This window comes from Chlorocebus sabaeus, chromosome 18 (genome assembly GCF_047675955.1).
Source record: "Chlorocebus sabaeus isolate Y175 chromosome 18, mChlSab1.0.hap1, whole genome shotgun sequence".
Classification (NCBI taxonomy): Eukaryota; Metazoa; Chordata; class Mammalia; order Primates; family Cercopithecidae; genus Chlorocebus; species Chlorocebus sabaeus.
Genome location: NC_132921.1, coordinates 804,349 through 825,208, shown reverse-complemented (window position 1 = coordinate 825,208; position 20,860 = coordinate 804,349). Strand labels below are relative to the sequence as shown.

At 52.6% G+C, this 20,860-nt stretch overlaps 2 protein-coding genes across 6 annotated transcripts in view; one reads left to right on the top strand and one right to left on the bottom strand.

Annotated features, from left to right (window-relative positions):
* The window catches only part of KCNG2 (potassium voltage-gated channel modifier subfamily G member 2), a 97,763-nt gene extending 88,376 nt beyond the window's left edge, over positions 1–9,387 (top strand). Inside the window, exon 3 of the mRNA XM_008013702.3 lies at positions 8,329–9,387. Within this exon, the coding sequence (XP_008011893.3) occupies positions 8,329–9,105 (777 nt within the window). The 3' untranslated portion in view covers positions 9,106–9,387. The remainder of the gene's footprint in view (positions 1–8,328) is intronic.
* A 2,349-nt stretch (positions 9,388–11,736) lies between these two features.
* SLC66A2 (solute carrier family 66 member 2) overlaps positions 11,737–20,860 on the bottom strand; it is a 47,117-nt gene continuing 37,993 nt past the window's right edge. For 2 of the 5 annotated variants that reach the window (XM_008013705.3, XM_008013707.3), the window contains one exon: positions 11,737–13,885. In XM_008013705.3, coding sequence (XP_008011896.1) covers positions 13,678–13,885 — 208 coding nt within the window. In that variant the 3' untranslated portion in view covers positions 11,737–13,677. The remainder of the gene's footprint in view (positions 13,886–20,860) is intronic. The other 3 variants (XR_012089277.1, XM_008013706.3, XM_008013708.3) reach the window with 3 other exon arrangements.

Genomic DNA, 20,860 nt, shown 5'->3' with positions numbered 1-20,860 from the left:
AAATGCTAGGACAAAACCCATGCCCCAGACCGAGGCTTCGGGTGGAGGAGGCCGCGGGGAGCACCCAGACCTGGGCCTCGGGGGTGGAGGAGGCCGCGGGGAGCACCCAGACCTAGGCCTGGGAGGGGGGTGGAGGAGGCCACGGGGGGGGCACCCAGACCTGGGCCTCGGGGGTGGAGGAGGCCGCAGGGAGCACCCAGACCTAGGCCTTGGGGGTGGAGGAGGCCTCAGGGAGCACCCAGACCTAGGCCTCGGGTGGAGGAGGTCATGGGGAGCACCCAGACCTAGGCCTCGGGGGTGGAGGCCGCAGGGAGCACCCAGACCTAGGCCTCAGGGGTGGAAGAAGCTGTGGGGAGCGCCTACCAGGCCCAGATTTAGCCCTGTCCATGGGTTGGGGACCACGTTTGGGGCACGTGCTGGGACCGGTTCACGGGGCTTCTACGAGCTGTGCTGACACGCTGCAGACTCTTGAGAAGGCCCCCAGCCCAGCTCTGGCGCTGGGTCAGCCCTGAGGCTGCAGTGGGGCTGGGACAGCAGTGTCCGTCCTTATGAGGCCTCAGTGAGGCTAGGGCAGTGGCTTCCTGCTTATGCGGCTGCAGTGGGGCTGGGGCAGCGGCTTCCTGTTTATGCGGCTGCAGTGGGGCTGGGACAGCGGCTTCCTGCTTATGCGGCTGCAGTGGGGCTGGGACAGCGGCTTCCTGCTTATGCGGCTGCAGTGGGGCTGGGACAGCGGCTTCCTGCTTATGAGGCTGCAGTGGGGCTGGGACAGCGGCTTCCTGCTTATGAGGCTGCAGTGGGGCTGGGACAGCGGCTTCCTGCTTATGAGGCTGCAGTGGGGCTGGGACAGCGGCTTCCTGCTTATGAGGCTGCAGTGGGGCTGGGACAGCGGCTTCCTGCTTATGCGGCTGCAGTGGGGCTGGGACAGCGGCTTCCTGCTTATGAGGCTGCAGTGGGGCTGGGACAGCGGCTTCCTGCTTATGCAGCTGCAGTGGGGCTGGGACAGCGGCGTCCTCCGTATGAAGCTGCAGTGAGGTTCTCATTCCCGTTTCCCTGATGACCAGTGATGTCGAGCATCTTTTCATGTCCTTCCTGAAAGTTCAGAGCTCTTCTTCGAGGAATGTCTGTTCAGACCTTTTGCCCTTTTTTTTTTTTTTTTTTTTTTTGAGTCTCTGTTGTCCAGGTGATCTCAGCATCTCAGCTTACTGCAACCTCCCCCTCCCAGGTTCAAACAATCCTTGTGCCTTGGCCTCCCAAGTAGCTGGGATTACAGGCGTCCACCAGCACTCTGGGCTATTTTTTTTTTTTGTATTTTCAATGGAGACAGATTTTCACCATGTTCCCCAGGCTGGTCTCGAACTCCTGACCTCAAATGATCTGCCCACCTTGGCCTCCCAAAGTGCTGGGATTACAAGCATGAGCCACCGCACTGGCCCTCTGTTGCCCAATTTTAACTTGGGTTGTCTTTATTGTTGAGCTATAAGAGTTTCTTATCTATCCTGGATGCAAGTCCCTTATCAAGGATCCGATTTCCAAATACTTCCATTGTGGGTTGTCTGTTCACCTTCTTGCTATTGTCCTTCGAGGCACAAACGTTTCTAATTTTTATGAAGTTCAGTTTATCAATTTTTGTGCTTTTGATGCCATAGCTCATAGCCCTTGGCTAGTCCTTTGTCATGAAGATCTTACCCCACGTCTCCTTCTCAGAGCTCTGTGATTTTGGCGCCCACATTTTGAGGTTTGGTCCATTTTTTCTTAATTTTTGCGTATGGTTCAGGTAAGCGCTCGGCTGGATTCTTTTGTGTGTGGACATCAAGGCACCCCAGTACCGCTTGATAACAAACTGTTCCTCCCCTATTGAATGGTCAAAATTTAGAGTGTGTTTCAACAGTGTTTTGTAGTTATCAGAGTATGAGGTTTTGTTCTTTGTTAGTTATTCTGATGCATTTCTTCCTTTTGATGCTGTTGTGAGTGGAATTACGTTTATTGTTCATAGCAAGTGTATAGAGATAAAATTGATTTTTGTTTAGTGTTGCATATTCTACAACCGTGTTGAACTCACTAGTTTTAATGGGTGTTTTTAGTGGATTCCTAAGGATTTTCTATATATGAGGTCCTGTCATTTGTGAACCGACATGACCTTGTCATTGGCCTGGCAGGTGTCTCTGCACATTCTGTTTAACCTGCCTGATCGCCCTGGCCGGAACATCCAGTACGGAGTCCACTGGAAGTGACAAGAACAGGCGTTAGCATCTCATTCCTGAACGGACGGGAGCACGGAGTGTTTCGTTACTACGTATGATGTTAGCTGTGGGTTTTTATAGATGCCTTTTTGTGGAGGTTTCCTGTTTGTTGTTTCTGTCATGAAAAGATGTTGGATTTTGTCGAAAGCTTTTTCTTCATCAGTTGGCGTGATCGTGTGATTTTTCTTTTCTATAATGTTGATATGATGTATTATGTTAATTGATTTTCAGATGTTAAACCAGCCTTGCGTCCTTGGGATAAATTCCACTCAGTCCTGATGTCTAATTCTTTTTCTACACTGCTGGATTCAGCTTGTTGATACTCTGTTGAATCTTTTAACATCAGTATTCATATGTGGTTTTCTTGTGATACTTCATCTGGATTTTGTATCAGGGTGATGTTGGCCTCAGAATGACCTGGGAAGCCTTCTCTCCACTTCTGTATTTTCATAATAGTTTGTGAGGAATTGGTATTAATTCCTTTTTTATGAATAAAATATTTTATTTTTTTGTTTAATAATCTCAGGTTTTATTTTAGATTTAGGAGGCACGTGTGCAGGTCTGCTACCTGGGCATATTGTGTGATGCTGAGGTTTGGGGTAGGATTGGTCCTGTCACCCAGGTACCAAGCACAGCACCCAACAGCACATTTTCCAGGCTTTGCTCCTTCCTGCTCCCCCTGGCAGTCCGCAGGGCCTGCTGTTGCCATCTTTATGTCCATGAGCACCCAACGTTTAGCTCGCATTTACAAGCGAAAACATGCTGTATTTCGTCTTCTGTTCCTGCGTTAATTTGCTTGGGATAATGGCCTCTAGCTGCAGAGGACAAGACGTCATTCTTTCTGTGGCTGTGGATATTCTCCTTTGACCGTTTGGTTGGATTCAGGGAAGCGTCTGGCCCTGGGCTGTTCTTGTGGGTAGTTGGAGGGTTTCTGGCTGAGCCTCTTCACTGCGATGGGTCTGTGCAGATTCTCTGTTTCTTCCTCCTGTTTCTGTAGTTTGTTTTTCTGTGAATGGATCCATTTTACCTAAGTTATCTATTGTGTTGGCACACGATTATTCACAGTGCTGCTTTATTGCCCTTTTTACGTTTGTAAGGGCAAGAGTTACGTCTCCACTTTCATTTCTGATTCTAGTAAATGGAATTTTCTCTCTCTGTTTCTTCTGCTCAAACAAGCTAAAGATTTGTTGATTTTGTTGATCTTTTCCAAGAACCAGTGTTTGGTTTCATTGGTTTCTCTATGGGTTTTGTCTTCTCTGTTTTATTAGTTCCTGCTCTCATCTGTTATTTCCCTCCCCTGCCTGCTTTAAATTTTATTTACTTTTGTTTTCCCAGTTGTCTTAGAGTGGAGTGTGGGCTTATTAATTTGGGATCTTTCTTCTTATAGGCATTGACAGCTACAAATTTCCCTCTAAGCATTACTTTTTCTTTTTATTTATTGTATTTTTTATTTTTATTTTTGAGACAGGGTCTCGCTCTGTCACCCAGACTGGAGTGCAGTGGTGCCATCACGGCTCACTGAAGCCACAACCCTTTAGACTCAGGGGATCCTCCCATCTCAGCCTCTCGAGTAGCTGGGACTGCAGGCGTGCACCACCACACCCAGCTAAATTTTGTGTATCTTGTAGAGATGGGGTTTCAGCATGTTGCCAGGCAGGTCTCCAACTCCTGAGCTTAAGTGATCCTCCTGCCTCGGCCTCCCAAAGCGCTGGGATTACAGGCATGAGCCGCTGCGCTGGCCCTCTGAGCATGGCCGTCTGAGCATTACTTTAGCTGCACCACGTAAGTTTGGATATGTCCTGTCTTCATTCGTACTCATCTCCAAGTCTGACTCCCTTCTGATTTCTTGGTTGACCTCTTTGATTATCTAGGAATATGTTTAATTTCCACATATTTGTGAGGTTCCCAATTTTTTTCCTGTCATTAATATCTAATGTTGTGGATGGAGTGTATACTTGTATTATTTCTATCCTTTTAAATGTATTGAGGTCGGTTCTATGGCCTGGTATATGTCCTGTTCTGGAGACTGTTCCGTGTGCACATCGGAAAAATGTATATTGCGTTGTTGAGTGACACGTTCTACAGATGTCTGTGAGGTCTATTTGGCTTATGGTGGTGTTCACGCCTTCTGTTTCCTTGACTCTCCTGTATAGTTGTTCTGTCCATTATTGAAAGTGCAGTATTAATTAGCTGGGCACAGTGGTGCGCCCCTGTAGTCACAGCTACTCAGGAGGCTGAGGCAAGAGAATCGCTTGAACCTGGGAGGCAGAGGTTGCAGTGAGGTGAGATCATGCCATTGCTCTCCATCCGGGTGACAGAGTGAGACTCCGTCTAAAAAACAATAAAAATTAAAATTAAAAAGTGGGATAATGAAGTCTCCAGCTATTATTATGGAATGTCTCTTTCTCAATTTCTGTTTCTGTTCAGTTTTTGCTTCATTTACTTATTGCTGTATCATTGGTACATATGTTTTAATGGTTTTATCTTCTTGGTGGATTGACCTGTTGATCATTACATATTATCTCGAATAACACTTTTTGTTTTAACATCTACTTTATCTATTAGCTTTCCTGTGGTTGCTGTTTGGATGATACATCTTTTCCCATCTTTTTACATTGTATCTATTTGTGTCTTTGAATCTAAAGTGTGTCTCCGGTAGACAACATTTAGTTCAATTATTTTTTAAAACCCACTCTGCTTTTGATTGGGTTGTTCGCTCCATTCATATCTAATGTCATGATTGATATAGTTGGGTCTGTGTCTGCCACATCTTATTTTCTGTTTCATGCGCCTCACGGATCATGTTGTTTCTGTATCCTTCCTTAGCTGCTTTCTTTTGCATTGGTTATTTTCTTATGGAGCATTTTAATTGCACTAATTTTTTATATATACATATAAAATATATGTGTGCGTGTGTGTGTGTGTGTGTGTGTATAGAGAGAGAGAGAGGGGAGGTCTCTGTTGCCCAGACTGGAGTGCAGTGGTATAATCTCTGCTCACTGCAGCCTCCGCCTCCTGGGATCAAGTGATTCTCCTGACTCAGCCTCCCAAGTAGCTGGGATTACAGGTGCACACCACCACACCCAAGTAATTTTTGTATTTTTAGTAGAGACAGGGTTTTGCCGTGTTGGCCAGGCTGGTCTTGAACCCCTTGACCTCAGGTGATCCACCTGCCTTGGCCTCATAAAGTGCTGGGATCACAAGCATGAGCCACCACACCCAGCCCACTAATGATATTTTAAAGGTTTTTTTTAGTTATTTATTTTAGTGTTTGCTCTGGAGTTTACCATAAATAATCAGAACTTGCTTCAGGTTTGTGCTTAATTCCAGTGAGATGAAGATGTTATGCCTGTATAGCTGTATTTGCTTTTCTCCCTTTTGGTGCAATTGTTGTGATACACATTGTTACAATTATTGCTTTTGCTTCACTATCTGTCATTTCCTTAGACCATTACACCTTTGCTCCCACACACCTCTGCTCCCACACACCTCCTTTGGGCTTTTATTGGCAAACATTACACATATATTACATTTCTATATGCTGCAGGCTTAATACATTATAAACATCTTATTTTTATACAGTTGCTGTTCAAATCAAGAAAAAAATGCATTTATAGTGTCTTTTCTAATTACATAATAACCTTTACTAACACTTTTTGTGTTGATCCACATTTTCATCTGGGGTCACCTGCTTTCAGCCTGAAGAACCTTCTTTAGTATTTCTTGTGAGGCAGGTCTGCTAAGCAGTGAATTCTCTCAATTTTTGTTTACCTGGGTAAGTGTTTATTTTTTACTTTAATTTTTCAACAGTAACTTTGCTGTATATAGGATTCTTGATGGCAGGATTTTTTTCCTTTGAGCACTTCAGATATGCCATTCCACTGCCTTCTGGCTTGCAGTGTTTCTGCTGATAAATCAGCTGTTTATCTGTGAAGTTCCTTTGTAAGTGATCTTCATTTTGCTCTTGCTGCTTCCATACTTTTTCCTTGTCTTTGACCTTCATTACGTTTATTATGATGTGTCCATCTGTGGGTCTCTGTGTTTATCCTGCTTGGAGTTCATTGAACTTCCTGGATATATAGGTTATTGTTTTTAATAAATTGGATTTTTTTTTTCACCATTATCTCTTTGCATAGTTTTTCTTCTCCCTTCTCTCCTCTCCTTGGATATTCCCATTATGCATATGTGGGGGCATATAATGGTGTCCTGCGCTTCTCGAGGCGCTGTTTGCTTTGTTCTTTTTGTCTCTGTTCTTCAGCATAATTCCCATCAAACTATCTTCATGTTTACTAATTCTTTTTTCTGCCAGTTAAAACCTACTGTTAAGCTTTTCTAGTGATTTTTAAATTTTTTTATTTCAATTATTGCACTTTTCAATTCCAGAATTTCCATTTGGGTATTTTTTTAAATGTCCATCTCTTTACCAACAGCCTCTATTTGTGGCATTTTCACTTATGCTTCCTTTAGTTTTGTGAACATACTGATAGTGGCTGCTTTGAAATCTCATTATGTTAAATTTGACATTTGGTCACTCTCACAGCAGTTTTTGTTGCCTGCTTTCTTCCTAATGTATGAACCATACTTTCCTTTTCTTTTTCTTCCTTCCTTCCCCTCTTCCTATTCCACATATCTTGTCATTGTTAGAAACTAGACATTTTAGACAAGATACTCTAGCCCTTTGGGTAGTCCCCGTCCTGGGCCTGTTACTCACTGATTTAGTCTTTTGGTGACTGGCTGGGTTACTGTCGTCATGCCCGTGCACCCTTCCTCCTCCCCAGCAACAGTCTCAGTGTCGGGGCAGCGCCAGTGTGCCACAGTCACCCTAGGATGACAGGGTTTGGGGAGCAACCTCTTCCTCTGTCTCACTGATCACACCCAGTAGTTAAAACTCCAGGTTGCCAGCTGAGAGCTCTGTTATTCCTCTACAACCTGATCATATTGCAGCTCCTTCTCATTGCTTTCTGAGAGTGCCTGACATTGTTCTGACCCCAGGAGGCTCCTGCCAGCTGTCTTCTCCCCTCGTTCCCCAGCACCCTAGCCAGCCTGCATCTAGGCTACATGGTCAGCAGACGCATGAATCTGCTAATTCACTTCACCTCCACCTCTGATAGTGTTGAGAGTGTCCTTAGGTGTAAGCTTCTTCATGTTCTGTTGCAAATGAGGTCAGTTCCTTTGAGAGGAGATTACTTCCTGCATCTCCCTCCTGGCAGAAATCTCTGAGCCACGGATTTGGGGGATGGGGACAAGGGCAAGCCTCAGTGTGAATGACACCCTCCCTCTCCAGGAGCTGAGAGCTTGATGGGGGGCAGCACCCTGAGACCTCATCGGCCTCTCCTGGCCTGGAATCACTGCAGCAAGGGCAGTCAGGCCCTATCTTCTCAGTGTGCCACACCCACGGCCAGCCTCCCGCCTGTGACACCCAAGGCCAGCCTCCCACCCGTGACGCCCACGGCCAGCCTCCCGCCTGTGACACCCAAGGCCAGCCTCCCACCCACGAGAATGGGGACTGGGCGGGAGGAGGGAGCCCCACCCTCCACCGGACTCCCCAAGGACCTAGCCCCAGGAGCTGAGGGCAGAATGTGAGATTGTGATGTCGGCCCCTTCTGTGGGAAGAAGCCCCCTGACTGGGAGCTGGGGGTGGGGTGGGGTGGGGGTGGGAGGGCTGTGTCTGTGGCTGCAGCCATTCCACATGGAGTCTCCTCCTGGCCAAGCTGAGGAGGAAGATGCAGTCTTGACACAGATACCACAAACGCTCTTTCTTACAGAATGTTCACATATAAATAGATGTTTGTTTGCTGTTTGCTCTTAAGATAATCTCCCAAGGCTTTAAAAGGTCAAAGGTTTAAACATTATTTTCACCAGTTTCCTGGGTCAGCTAAGGGCATCCGCTCTCAAGCCCGAAGTCATCACCATTAAATCTTGCTTTTTCATTTTTTTTTTTTTTTCCCAAATAGAACTGGGCCTGTTCCGTGGGTTGGCGCGGGAAGGGTGGCCTGGGGACGCCTCTGGTCCTGGGGAAGGAAGGGCGGAGCGCCCCCGGCCCTCCAACAGGCCTGCGCCCCCAACCCCACATCCCCTTTCCCCGCAGGGCGAGTGCTCCCCCAAGTGCCGCAGCCTGTTCGTGCTGGAGACCGTGTGCGTGGCCTGGTTCTCCTTCGAGTTCCTGCTACGCTCCCTGCAGGCCGAGAGCAAGTGCGCCTTCCTGCGCGCGCCGCTCAACATCATCGACATCCTGGCGCTGCTGCCGTTCTACGTGTCCCTGCTGCTGGGGCTGGCGGCAGGCCCGGGCGGGACCAAGCTCCTGGAGCGCGCGGGGCTGGTGCTGCGGCTGCTGCGCGCGCTGCGCGTGCTCTACGTGATGCGCCTGGCGCGCCACTCGCTGGGGCTGCGCTCGCTGGGCCTGACCGTGCAACGCTGCGCGCGCGAGTTCGGGCTGCTGCTGCTGTTCCTGTGCGTGGCCATGGCGCTCTTCGCGCCGCTGGTGCACCTGGCCGAGCGCGAGCTGGGTGCGCGCCGCGACTTCTCCAGCGTGCCCGCCAGCTACTGGTGGGCCGTCATCTCCATGACCACCGTGGGCTACGGCGACATGGTTCCGCGCAGCCTGCCCGGGCAGGTGGTGGCGCTCAGCAGCATCCTCAGCGGCATCCTGCTCATGGCCTTCCCGGTCACCTCCATCTTCCACACCTTCTCGCGCTCCTACTCCGAGCTCAAGGAGCAGCAGCAGCGCGCGACCAGCCCCGAGCCGGCCCTGCGGGAGGACAGCACGCGCTCGGCCACGGCCACCGAGGACAGTTCGCAGGGCCCCGACGGCGCGGGCCAGGCCGCCAACTCCGCGGACGCGCTGTGGGTGCGGGCAGAGCGCTGACGCCTGCGCCGCCCGCACGGGGACCCCCCGCCCCCTCCAGCTGCAGCGTCGGGACCCCCGAGGCGCGCCGAGGGGCGGGGGTCGTCTGGCTCTGGGGAGCGGCTCCTGCCGGCCGCGTCCTCGGCCCTCCTGTGTGACCAGCCCCAGAACTCGGCGGGGCCCCGCCTGACTCCCCTGGCAGCGCTGGGCGAAGTCACTGGCCTGTGTCCTCCTGCCCTGCTTCTTTCTTTGGATTTTTAATTTTCTATACCTAGATAAAAATAAATTTAGTAAGTCCCAGAAGTTCCACACCGACTGTGGATGACTTCGTCCCCCCGCCCCCGACTTTTCCTGCCTCCGGCCAGGGAGAAAGGGGTAGCGCGGCCCTTGCCAGGCCCCCATGGCACCCAGAATGGGCATCCTACGGAAGGAGGCCCTCCGCATCCACCTCTGCCCAAGGCCACATCACCTTCCCAGGGATGGACCGAGGTTTGAGCCGCCGCTCACAGCACCCCCAGTGCTGCCCCAGTAACTCCAGCCCTGACCTCTAACCTCCATTCCCTGACACCACCTCCCTAGGGAATCTTCAAGTCTTGACCTCAGGGAGGGTGACAAGGGCTTCCTGACACTCCCTCCGGATAAGGCTTGCGTGTGGCATTGCAACCCTTCCATGGCCGCCTTCTGGGCCTTTCTGCAGGTGGAGAGGAAGGAAATTTCCACACCGCGCTGCTCTGCACTCGTTCATTTTGATGAGTTCATCCAGGAAACTTGAGACATGATGGCCACAGCCCGAAGCGGAAGGGGGATGCCTCAGCAGAGGGTCCCACTCTCCACTACACAGCAGGAGTCTGTAGGGGACGCAGGTGTGGAGAAAGGGGAGATGTGCATGGCCCCGGTGAGTGCCTGAGTGCAAGCCCCAGTCCTTTTCCATAGCAGACCTGCAGCAACCCACCGGGACCACGTGGGGCTCAGACCTGCCTCCCCCAACAGCCAGGTCAGCTGGTGCCCCAGGTGCCCATGACACGGAGGGTCCATGGACGCCAGGCACACAGCGCGGGTGGGCCTGGGGTCTGGGGTCTGGCTCTGCACTGAGGGCCACTCTCACAGTGACAGCCTTGGGTCTTGCTCGGGAATGAGCAGAGCTTGGTACTGGTCTGAGAGGCCCACGCAGAGGACAGCCCGAGGGGCCACGCGCTGAGGCTGGTGCCCCCTACTTGCTGCTTGTCCCAGCATTGGTGGTGACCCCCAAAGACAGAAGAATTCCTCCTGTGCGGTGAGGTGCTGACCACCACGAAGACCCCCAGAAATAAACCCAAGTCGTTCTTCCACAGAGGGCCAGGTCAGAGGTGGGGAATGGGCCAGGTCAGAGGTGGGGAATGTCGGGGGACGGGGAGTCTTGGACCTGCCCCTCCCCACTTTGGGCTGCAGGGTCTGGCCAGGGAGCCCCGGGGCGCTCCAAGACCCGGGCCCACCAGAGGCCACCCTGGGTCACCAGGATGGGGGTGCTGGGCACTTGTGCTGAGACTGGGGTGGGGGTACATTTCCTCCTGAGCAAGTGCCCACCCAGCCCCTGGGCATCCTTTTCCCTCTACAGGTGCCCTGTGGGCCACCCTCTCAGGCCCCTGGGAAGGGCACAGGGCTGGGGCTCAGGGCAGGCCTCAGTTTCCTCATGTGGTGAGAGGAATGTGAACTTCTCAGGCTCCCATGACCTCCTCTCTCCCACGGAGGGGCCCTCACTGGGAGTCCTCCTCGGCCTCCTGCTTCCCTGGTGGTGCTTTGTTGCTTAAAACTATCAGAAGGCATCGCAGGGTGGCAGTGCCTTGAGAGCTGAGAAACGCAGCTATTTCTGCCCCCACCCCCCACGGCTCCCACAGTGTGGGGTTGAGACCTTGCCCCCATTTCCTGTTAAAACCCGGTGGCCCAGAGTGGTCCCCAAGAACTGCCTGTCTCCACACCCTGAAGACGCACAACCCCACGCCTGCGCTAGACCTCTGGTTCCTCTGGCACCACCCACCAGCACTTGAGGAGGGCGATTTGTGTCCCAGACGTTCTAGACACGCTGGCCTTCATCTCCCATCTTCCCCCAGGCTGCTGCCTGGATGTGGCCTGTGCCCTCTCCTAGTACCCGGATGGGCCCTTCAACCCAAATCCTGCCCTGCACCCACGCGACTGGTTTTTTACTGGACAAAGAAACTTGCATCTTGCCTTCAATGTAAACACTGCATGGAAAAAATCGCAGTGCACACACAGCTCCACCTCTATGAGCTGCTCCGAGATCACAAATCTGGAAACGCTTCTCTTGGCCTTCAAAGGAGACCTTTCCCCTGCTCTGAGCCTTCAGTGGTGGGAGGCAGAAGGGCGGATGTGTGAACCGCAGAGGCCAGGGCAGCCAGACCCGTCTGTGACGAGCCGAAAGGACCCCTGGGCCACTGGCCCACAGGCAAAGGGTAGTGACAGGTTGAGGGGGCTGGGCTGTCATTTGGGGGCCCTGGAGGAACCCGGGTGACACGGGAGCCTTCTAAGCTGGCCCAGGCTAAACGGTGTGTCTGGGCAGAGGCCAGGACCACAGCCAGATCCTTCCCTCTGCCCGGGGCCCACTCATACCACACGGGATCCACAAGTGGTTTATTGATTCCAAGTCACCACACGGGATACATTCAGCAGTCACCGTGCCTGCAATCGGTGACATTTTAATGTGAGGCAATTACCACTACAGACATCTTGCTTCATCTTAAAAAAATAAAAATTTTCAAAGCATCTCACAGGCCAAAGAGCTAAACAGGACCCTCACTCAGACATTCAAGAGTGTTTCCGAGGAAAACTCAGGGGGCAGCAGCGTGGAACATCTTCCCATGGCCACAGCCACGGCCCCGGCATAGAGCTCAGATGCCTGTGGGAAGCGGCCCCTCCGCCCGCGGAAGGGAAGACGATGCCTGTTGGAGCCGCACAGAAGCATCCAGAACTCTGAGGACTGGGGGCCGGCTGCGGTCAGTGCAGGGCTGCTGACACAGTGTGACCTCGTGCTAAACTGAAAACGGGGTGGGGGCAGAGCGTGGGGTGACAAGGTGTCAGACTGGCAGCTCCCACTGCAGCAGAACTGTGCGAGTCAGCACAAGGGGGTAGGCAGTGGACAGGACAGGATGTGGCAGGCCCCGGCACTCCCACTCAGGAATTTGCTTCAGGCCAAAAGCCCAGAGCGGCAGGGTGAGGGGCCATCGGCCAGGACCTGCATGGCAGGGGCAGCCCCTCCACTCCCTGGACCCGAGGCCGCCTCTCTCCTGGAAAATGGACATCAACGCTGTATCCGGAGGTGCAGTCGGCGTCCAGAAGGAAGGGGATCTCTGCCAGTGGAGCCCAAGGGTGGCATGCGGGCTGCGTGTCCACAGCCTTGGCACGGCCCCCACGTTATCTGATGGTCGCTGGCATCTGCCACATCCCCGAGGACTCAAGGACGACCAGAGGCTCTGACAAGAGCAGCGTGAGCTACCCCTGGTGATGCTCAGCAGGGCTGGACACAGCATAGCCACGAGGCGTCCGGGTCTGGCAGCCGCTCTCGAGGCCCAGGAAACACCAACTGCCAGAAAACAGGAGCACGGTGACCCTGCGTCCACACAGCCGCTTTCCACCAGCAGCACAGTGACCCTGCGTCCACACAGCCCCTTTCCACCAGGAGCACAGTGACCCTGCGTCCACACAGCCCCTTTCCACCAGCAGCACGGTGACCCTGCGTCCACGCAGCCGCTTTCCACCAGCAGCACGGTGACCCTGCGTCCACGCAGCCCCTTTCCACCAGGAGCACGGTGACCCTGCGTCCACGCAGCCCCTTTCCACCAGCAGCACGGTGACCCTGCGTCCACACAGCCCCTTTCCACCAGCAGCACGGTGACCCTGCGTCCACACAGCCGCTTTCCACCAGCAGCACGGTGACCCTGCGTCCACGCAGCCCCTTTCCACCAGCAGCACGGTGACCCTGCGTCCACGCAGCCGCTTTCCACCAGCAGCACGGTGACCCTGTGTCCACGCAGCCGCTTTCCACCAGGAGCACGGTGACCCTGCGTCCACGCAGCCGCTTTCCACCAGCAGCACGGTGACCCTGCGTCCACACAGCGCCTTTCCATGTGTACCAGGCAGAGAAAGCCCCGCCCTCCACGGTGCCAGACCCCCGGGCAGCAGAGGCCGCCCCAGTCCAGGCAGGGTCTGGCCAGGGTGTCGCGGGGTCGACGGCTCTGCTCACGGGACTTGCAGGGTCTCCTGAGGTCACCCCAGCTTCAAGGTTTGCGGCTGCTGGCCCACGGGTCCACCTGGAGCAGGTTCCTGCAGGCCGCCTTCCGCCGCCCTGTGTGTACCTCGGGCTCAGACGGTGTTTCGTAAGAGGAAACGGGAAAAACACTTGCTTTTTATATCACCCTAAAAACATCGGAAACCCTCGGGCTCAGATCCACCCTGGCTGTCCCACCCCCACCGCCCACCCGGAGAGACCCCACAGAGGCTGGAGACCCCAACACCCGGACCCCGTCTTCCCCACACCTGCAGCGGCCGCAGCACCCACCAGTGCCTGTGGCTGGCTGGCCCACATCCTTGTCCTCCCCACTCTCAGAGGGCCTTGGTGCCAGCAGGGTGCACAGCGTGCAGCGCCGGCTTCTGGGGGTGGCGGGCAAAGGCGTAGGCCTGCCCCAGGATGGCCAGGTCCACCAGCACCTGGAGCAGGCCGCACACGGAGAACTGCAGAGGTGCGCCCTTCAGCAGGAAGTAGGCCGTCTTGAAGGCGTCGCCACTGGTCCACATGAGCACCATCTTGATGCTGTGGAGACACAAGCGGGCCGTCGGTGGGGAAGACAGTGACCTGGGGCTCAGGGGGCACCCAGGTGGTCGAGGGGACACCCAGGCAGTCCACGGGGTGACCCAAGGATCAAGAACACCCCAGGGGGTCGGGGGATACCCTGGGAGTTTGGGGCCTGCCCGGGTGGGGAGTGCTGCCTTACCCCAAGGAGTCAGGGACACCCCAGGGGGCCAAAGGACACTGACCCTGCCTGTCCCACACAACCTGGCCCTTGACTTCTCTGTGGCCTCAGGAGCTGCCGCCTGGCTGGGGCTCCGGGGGCTCCGACTCAAGCACTGCATGCCCAAGAACAGCGAGACCAGCTCAGGTTACAGCAGGCGGCAGGGGTGGGCAGCCGAGGAGGTCAGGGCTTCTGACAGCGAGACCACCTTGAGGTTACAGGGGACGGCAGGGGGTGGGCAGCTGAGGTGGTCAGGGCCTCTTATCAGCGAGACCAGCCAGAGGCTACAGGGGATGGCAGGGCGAGCACTCGAGGTCAGGGCCTCTGGTGGGTGGTGGCGATTCTGGGAGGGGGCAGGCCTGGGAGGGTGCTGAGGACGCAGATAGGGGCCTCCAAGCGCACAGTGGAGCAGAGCAGCTGCTCCTGGGTCTCTGCCGGCCAGGCCTCCCTCCTTGGTGATTGGCTCAAACCTTCCCTTCCTGGAGTGCACAGGGAGCAGCCGCCACCCACCGTCCTAGTCCAAACACACTCCCCACCGCCGCGTACATGCCTGGCTTGCCCAGCAGTGAACATGAGTGCTGCTGTGTTTTCCCACGTGAAATGTTTAAATCAGTGGTCCCTGACCCTTCCGCAGCTCCTGAAGCCAGAGGCAGAGCCTGGGCGGGGAGCACGGCCTGGACAGAAAGGACAGGACACAGCCGTCCCCCACCCCGGGGCCTCCATCCCGCTCACAAGCCAGCGTGGGCGCCTGCCCTGACGTGGCCTGGGTGCCACAGCCACCCTGTGCGGGAGTCTGCGGGCACAGCCGTGGCCAGGTGTGTGGGGCAGGGCTGGAGCTAGGAACCTGCAGGAGACAGCGGGCATCTGCACCCACTTCTCTCCCCTAAGCCCACAGTGCTTGGCTCTGGAGCATCTTGCTGGCCTCAGAGCATAAATCTGGCTTTATCATTACACCCACTGGGAAAACCCAGGAGGTCTTGGGACGGTCTCCACTTGGGTCGGTTTAGCTAAATTACAAGAGTTTCCCCCTACCCACAGGCTGCATTTTCCTCCCAGTTTTTATCCTCTGGGATGTGGCTTCCCCTGGATGCAGCTCCAGCTCCACAAAATTCAGTCTTTTCCACAGACAAAAAGACAGGGTGGCGCCTGGGTAGCACTGGGGGAAGGTGGTGTGGGCACCTCGGCCTCCCACACACCCCAGCAGTCAGCCCAGGCTTTGGAATCCCCCTTTAGGCGTGGGCAGGGCTGTACAGCTGACCTGGGGTGGGGCTCCGGGTCTGGGACCACAGCCCCAGTGCAAAGGCACCCACCTTTCCCACACTAGCCACGCACACAGCAGGCGCCCGGGAATCGCGCGGTGACCCCACCGTCGCCCCACACAGCTTCCAGTTGACCCCTCACACCGGGATGGGAAACAGAGCACTCGCCTGACCTTCACACACGGCTGAGATTTCCCAGGATGTGCTTGTGAACAAGACTCAAGGCCTGAGAGCCACCAAGGCGGCCGGCCATGCCTGCTTCAGGGATGGGCTCTTCCCACACAAAGCCTGTGGCTTTATTTGGCGTGCAGCATCAGCTCATACTTGAGTTTCAACACTTTGTTTCTAATCAGTTGATAACTGTGTACACACACACCCCCCACACACAGACACACAATTTCTGGCTTCCCTTGAAAAAGAGCCTTTTCAGATTTTAGATTATGCATCTAAAATTTCCTTCATAGATATGGATTATTTAATAGATATTGAAGTTATTTCTTCTTGGGTTAAAGGAATTGGTCCATTTTATCCAGATTTTCAAATGTATGGGCATGAGGTGGTTCACTGTACTCTTTTGATGCCTGTGGGGCCTACAGAATATCCTCTTCATACCAAATACTGGGGATCTGTGCTTTCTTGTCACTCTGGCTACCGGTTTCTCAGTTAATGATTTGTTCCGAAGAACCAGCTTTAGGCTTGGTTTTTTATATTTGCTGCAGTTTTGTTTTCATTTTTGTTGCTTGGTGTTAGCTCCGTTATTTCCTTCCTTCTGCTTGTTTGGGTTTACTTTGCATTTCATTTTCTAGTTTCTTAAGCTTAGATTGATGATTTGAGAACTTAATCAGTATTTAATACTACAAATGTAACTCTAAGCATTGCTTTAGTTGCATCCCACAAATTTTGATATGGTGTTACATTTTTCAGTTCAAAATATTTTCCATAGTTTGCTTTGAGACATCTTTAACAGATTGTTTAAAGGTGTGTTGTTTAGCTTCTAAATCTTTGGAGACTTAAGATCTGTTTCTGCTATTAATTTCTAGCTGAATTCTATATTCGTAGAAAATACTCTGGACAATTTCAGTTCTTTTAAAAAATTCTCATGACCCAGGATATGGTCTGTTTTGGTGAATACCTAATGGGATCTGAAAAGAATCGTACATTCACTTGGTTGTTGATGGTGCCCAGGTTTTCTATATCCTTGCTAACTTTGTCTGCTTTTTCTATCGGTTACTGAGGAGAGCTGGAGTCCCTAAGTGTAACCGGAGATTTGTCTTTCCATTTCTATCAGTTCTGGCCTTACGGACTTCCAGGCTCTGGGGTTCTGTGCATACACACTCAGAACTGTTGTCTCTTCTTGGTGAATTCACCGGTCTATCATGATGCAATGTCCCTTTTTATTCAAGGCAAATGTCCTTTACTTTGCCTGGTATTAATACGGTGACTCCAAGCTTTCTTTGATTCATATATGCATAGTATATCTTTCTCCATCCTCTTATTTTTAATCTCACTGCATGGCCTCCTGCTCAGTATATCCCTGCACCCTGGCATCAGCCATGGATGTAATTAAAGTGAGCTTGCTGTAAACAGTAGGTAGCTGAGTCTTGGGTTTCCTTTTAAATTAATTTGAACATTGCTGTCCTTTAATTGGTATGGTTAGGCCATTTACATTGAATGTTATTATTGACATGTTTGAATTTAGGTCGACCACTTTAATTTTTTTTGTTCTCAGCTTGTCCCTACTGTTTTATTCCTGCCTTCTTTTAGATTATTTGAAATTTTAAAAACATCCCATTTTAATGTATCTGATATTTCACTGTATCTCGTGTGTGTGTGTGTGTGTGTATGTGTGTATATATATATATATATATATATATATTTTTTTTTTTTTTTTCTTTTGAGATGGAGTCTCGCTCTGTTGCCCAGGCTGGAGTACAGTAGCGTGATCTCAGCTCACTGCAACCTCTGCCTCCCAGGTTCAAGCAGTTCTTCTGCCTCAGTCTCCCAAGTAGCTGGGACTACAGGCGCCTGCCACCACGCCCGGCTAATGTTTGTATTTTAGTAGAGATGGGTTTCACTGTGTTGCCCAGGCTGGTCTCGAACTGAGCTCAGCCAATCCACCTGCCTTGGCCTCCCCAAGTGCTAGGATTACAGACGTGAGCCACCATGCCTGGCCTGTATGGTTCTTTTAGTGCTCTAGGGCATTGGTTCCCAAATGGGAGTGATTATGACCCCATCCTCACACCCCTGCCCAAGGAAACATCTGGCAATTTCTGGAGACGTTTTTAGTTGTCACAGCTGGAGGAACACTGCTGGTATCTAGTGTGTAGAGGCCATAGATGCTGTTAAACATCCTGAAGTACCAGGATAGTCCCCCACAATAAGGGATTCTCCAGTTCAAAGTATCAATAGTGCTGCGGTTGAAAAAGCCTATTGTAGGGACTATAATATATGTAACTTGTCCGAGTCTCCGTAAGATAAGTATTTTAGTACTTTAAGTGGAACGCGGAAGTCTTCCCACCAAGTTCACTACGGTCTCCCTCTTTTACACTGTAGTTGTCACTACAACTAAAACCGCACCAGTTATATTTTTTTGCTAACTTTCACTTTTCAAATAACTTAAGAAAAATATCTATATTTACCCAGATATTGGCCATTTCTGTTGGTTTTTCCTTCATTCCTGGGGTCCCAAGTTGCTCTCTGGTCCAGTTCCTTTCCAGCGAAGAACTGACTTTAGTATTTCCTGTAGAGTAGCACGGCTGCCATGACTTCGCTTCGCTTCCTTTCATTTGAGGTGGTCTTTATTTTGCCTTGATTCCCAAAGGATTTTTTTTTTTTTTTTTTTTTTTGCTGAATATAGAATTCTGGGTCAAACGTTCTTTTCTTGCAGCATCTGAAAAATGAGCCACTTCCTTCTGACTTCCCTCGTTTCTGGTGAGAAACCCAGAGTAATTTGGATCCTTTTCCTCGGACTGCTTTTGACATTTTTTTATTTGACTTTGATTCTTGCCAATTTGATTGTGATGTGATACGTTTGGGATTCACTGAACTTCTCACATCTATGTTTGTCTTTCACCAAATTTGGGTGTTTTCAGCCCTTATTTCTTCAGTTATTTTTCCTCTGTGCCACACTCTTTCTCCTCTCTCCAAGGCTCAGATGACAGAATATTAGACCTTTTGGAATTTGCCCCTGACTCTCTTCATGTTTTTGTTACTGTTTTTCAATTGCTTCCTGTTCAGAATGGACATTTTTTATTGCTCTGTCTTCAAGTTCACTATTTCCTCTCATCTGCATTCTACGGTTGTGCCATAAAATACATGATTTAGATTACATATTTTTCAATTTAAAATTATCTATTTGGTTTTCTTTAAACCTCTATTTCTCTGCGGAGATGTTCGGTCTTCCCACGCATTCCAAGAACGTTTCTCTTTTCCTCAGAGCACTGTTACAACAGTGACTGTCGGCCTGAGCTGGCTTCTGTTGACTGTCATTTCCACTGAGAGCTGAGAAACTCTGACTCTTCATACATAACTTTGGTTTTTATCTTGGACATTCTGAACATTATGCACTGAGATGTCCGGGGTCCCATCAACAGTGTTGCTTTTCCTGCTACCAAGCACTTCACGTGGTTAGATTCAGGGTGCGAGGTCTGACCTGTTTTTGGTGGACTGCAGTTCAATTTAATTCCACTTCAGAACTTTCCTTTTGCTCTTTAGATCTGTCCTTCATGTGCAACACTCAGAGATAAGACTGGGACTTGAGAGGTCGACTGTCCACAATGACAATGAATTCTTAAAGCTGTTGGGATGTAGTTTAGGTCCAGATCTATGCATGTGTAGTTCAACGGTGAGTACAGAAACTTCAACACAGCATCCCCATTCTTCCTCACCATGGTGTACCCAACCTTCCCCATCAGAGTACCAAAGAGTCCCCAACCTTCCCCACAACGTCACCAGAGTCCCCAATCTTCCCCACAACCTCACCATGGAGTCCCCAGCCTTCCCCACCATCTCCCCACAGTCCTCAGCCTTCCCCACAACCTCACCAGAGAGTCCCCAACCTTCCCCACAACCTCACCACAGAGTACCCAGCCTTCCCCACAACCTCACCATGGGGTCCCCAGCCTTCCCCACATCCTCACCACGGGGTCCCCAGCCTTCCCCACATCCTCACCACGGGGTCCCCAGCCTTCCCCACATCCTCACCACGGGGTCCCCAGCCTTCCCCACCATCTCACCACAGTCCCCAGCCTTCCCCACAACTTCACCACAGTCCCCAGCCTTCCCCACCATCTTACCAGTCCCCAGCCTTCCCCACCATCTCAGCACAGTCCCCAGCCTTCCCCACCATCTCAGCACAGTCCCCGGCCTTCCCCACCATCTCAGCACAGTCCCCAGCCTTCCCCACATCCTCACCACGGGGTCCCCAGCCTTCCCCATAATCTCACCACGAGGTCCCCGGCCTTCCCCACCATCTCAGCACAGTCCCCGGATTTCCCCACAACTTCACCACAGTCCCCAGCCTTCCCCACCATCTCACCACAATCCCCAGCCTTCCCCACCACCTCACCACGGAGTCCCCAGCCTTCCCCACAACCTCACCACAGTCCCCAGCCTTCCCCACCATCTCACCACGGGGACCCCAGCCTTCCCCACCATCTCACCACGGAGTCCCCAGCCTTCCGCACACCCTCACGACGGGGTCCCCAGCCTTCCCTATAATCTCACCAGAGTCCCCAGCCTTCCCCACCACCTCACCACGGAGTCCCCAGCCTTCCCCACCATCTCACCATGGGGTCCCCAGCCTTCCCCACCATATCACCACAGTCCCCAGCCTTCCCCACCATCTCACCACAGTCCCCAGCCTTCCCCACCATCTCGGCACAGTACCCAGCCTTCCCCACAACCTTACCACGGGGTCCCCAGCCTTCCCCACCATCTCACCACGGGGTCCCCAGCCTTCCCCACCATCTCACCACGGAGTCCCCAGCCTTCCCCACCATCTCACCACGGAGTCCCCAGCCTTCCCCACCATCTCACCACAGTACCCAGCCTTCCCCACCATCTCAGCACAGTCCCCAGCCTTCCCCACATCCTCACCACGGGGTCCCCAGCCTTCCCCATAATCTCACCACGAGGTCCGCGGCCTTCCCCACCATCTCACCACAGTCCCCGGATTTCCCCACAACTTCACCACAGTCCCCAGCCTTCCCCACCATCTCACCACAGTCCCCAGCCTTCCCCACCACCTCACCACGGAGTCCCCAGCCTTCCCCACAACCTCACCACAGTCCCCAGCCTTCCCCACCATCTCACCACAGTCCCCAGCCTTCCCCACCATCTCACCACAGTCCCCAGCCTTCCCCACCATCTCACCACGGAGTCCCCAGCCTTCCCCACAACCTCACGACGGGGTCACCAGCCTTCCCTATAATCTCACCACAGTCCCCAGCCTTCCCCACCACCTCACCACGGAGTCCCCAGCCTTCCCCACAACCTCACCACAGTCCCCAGCCTTCC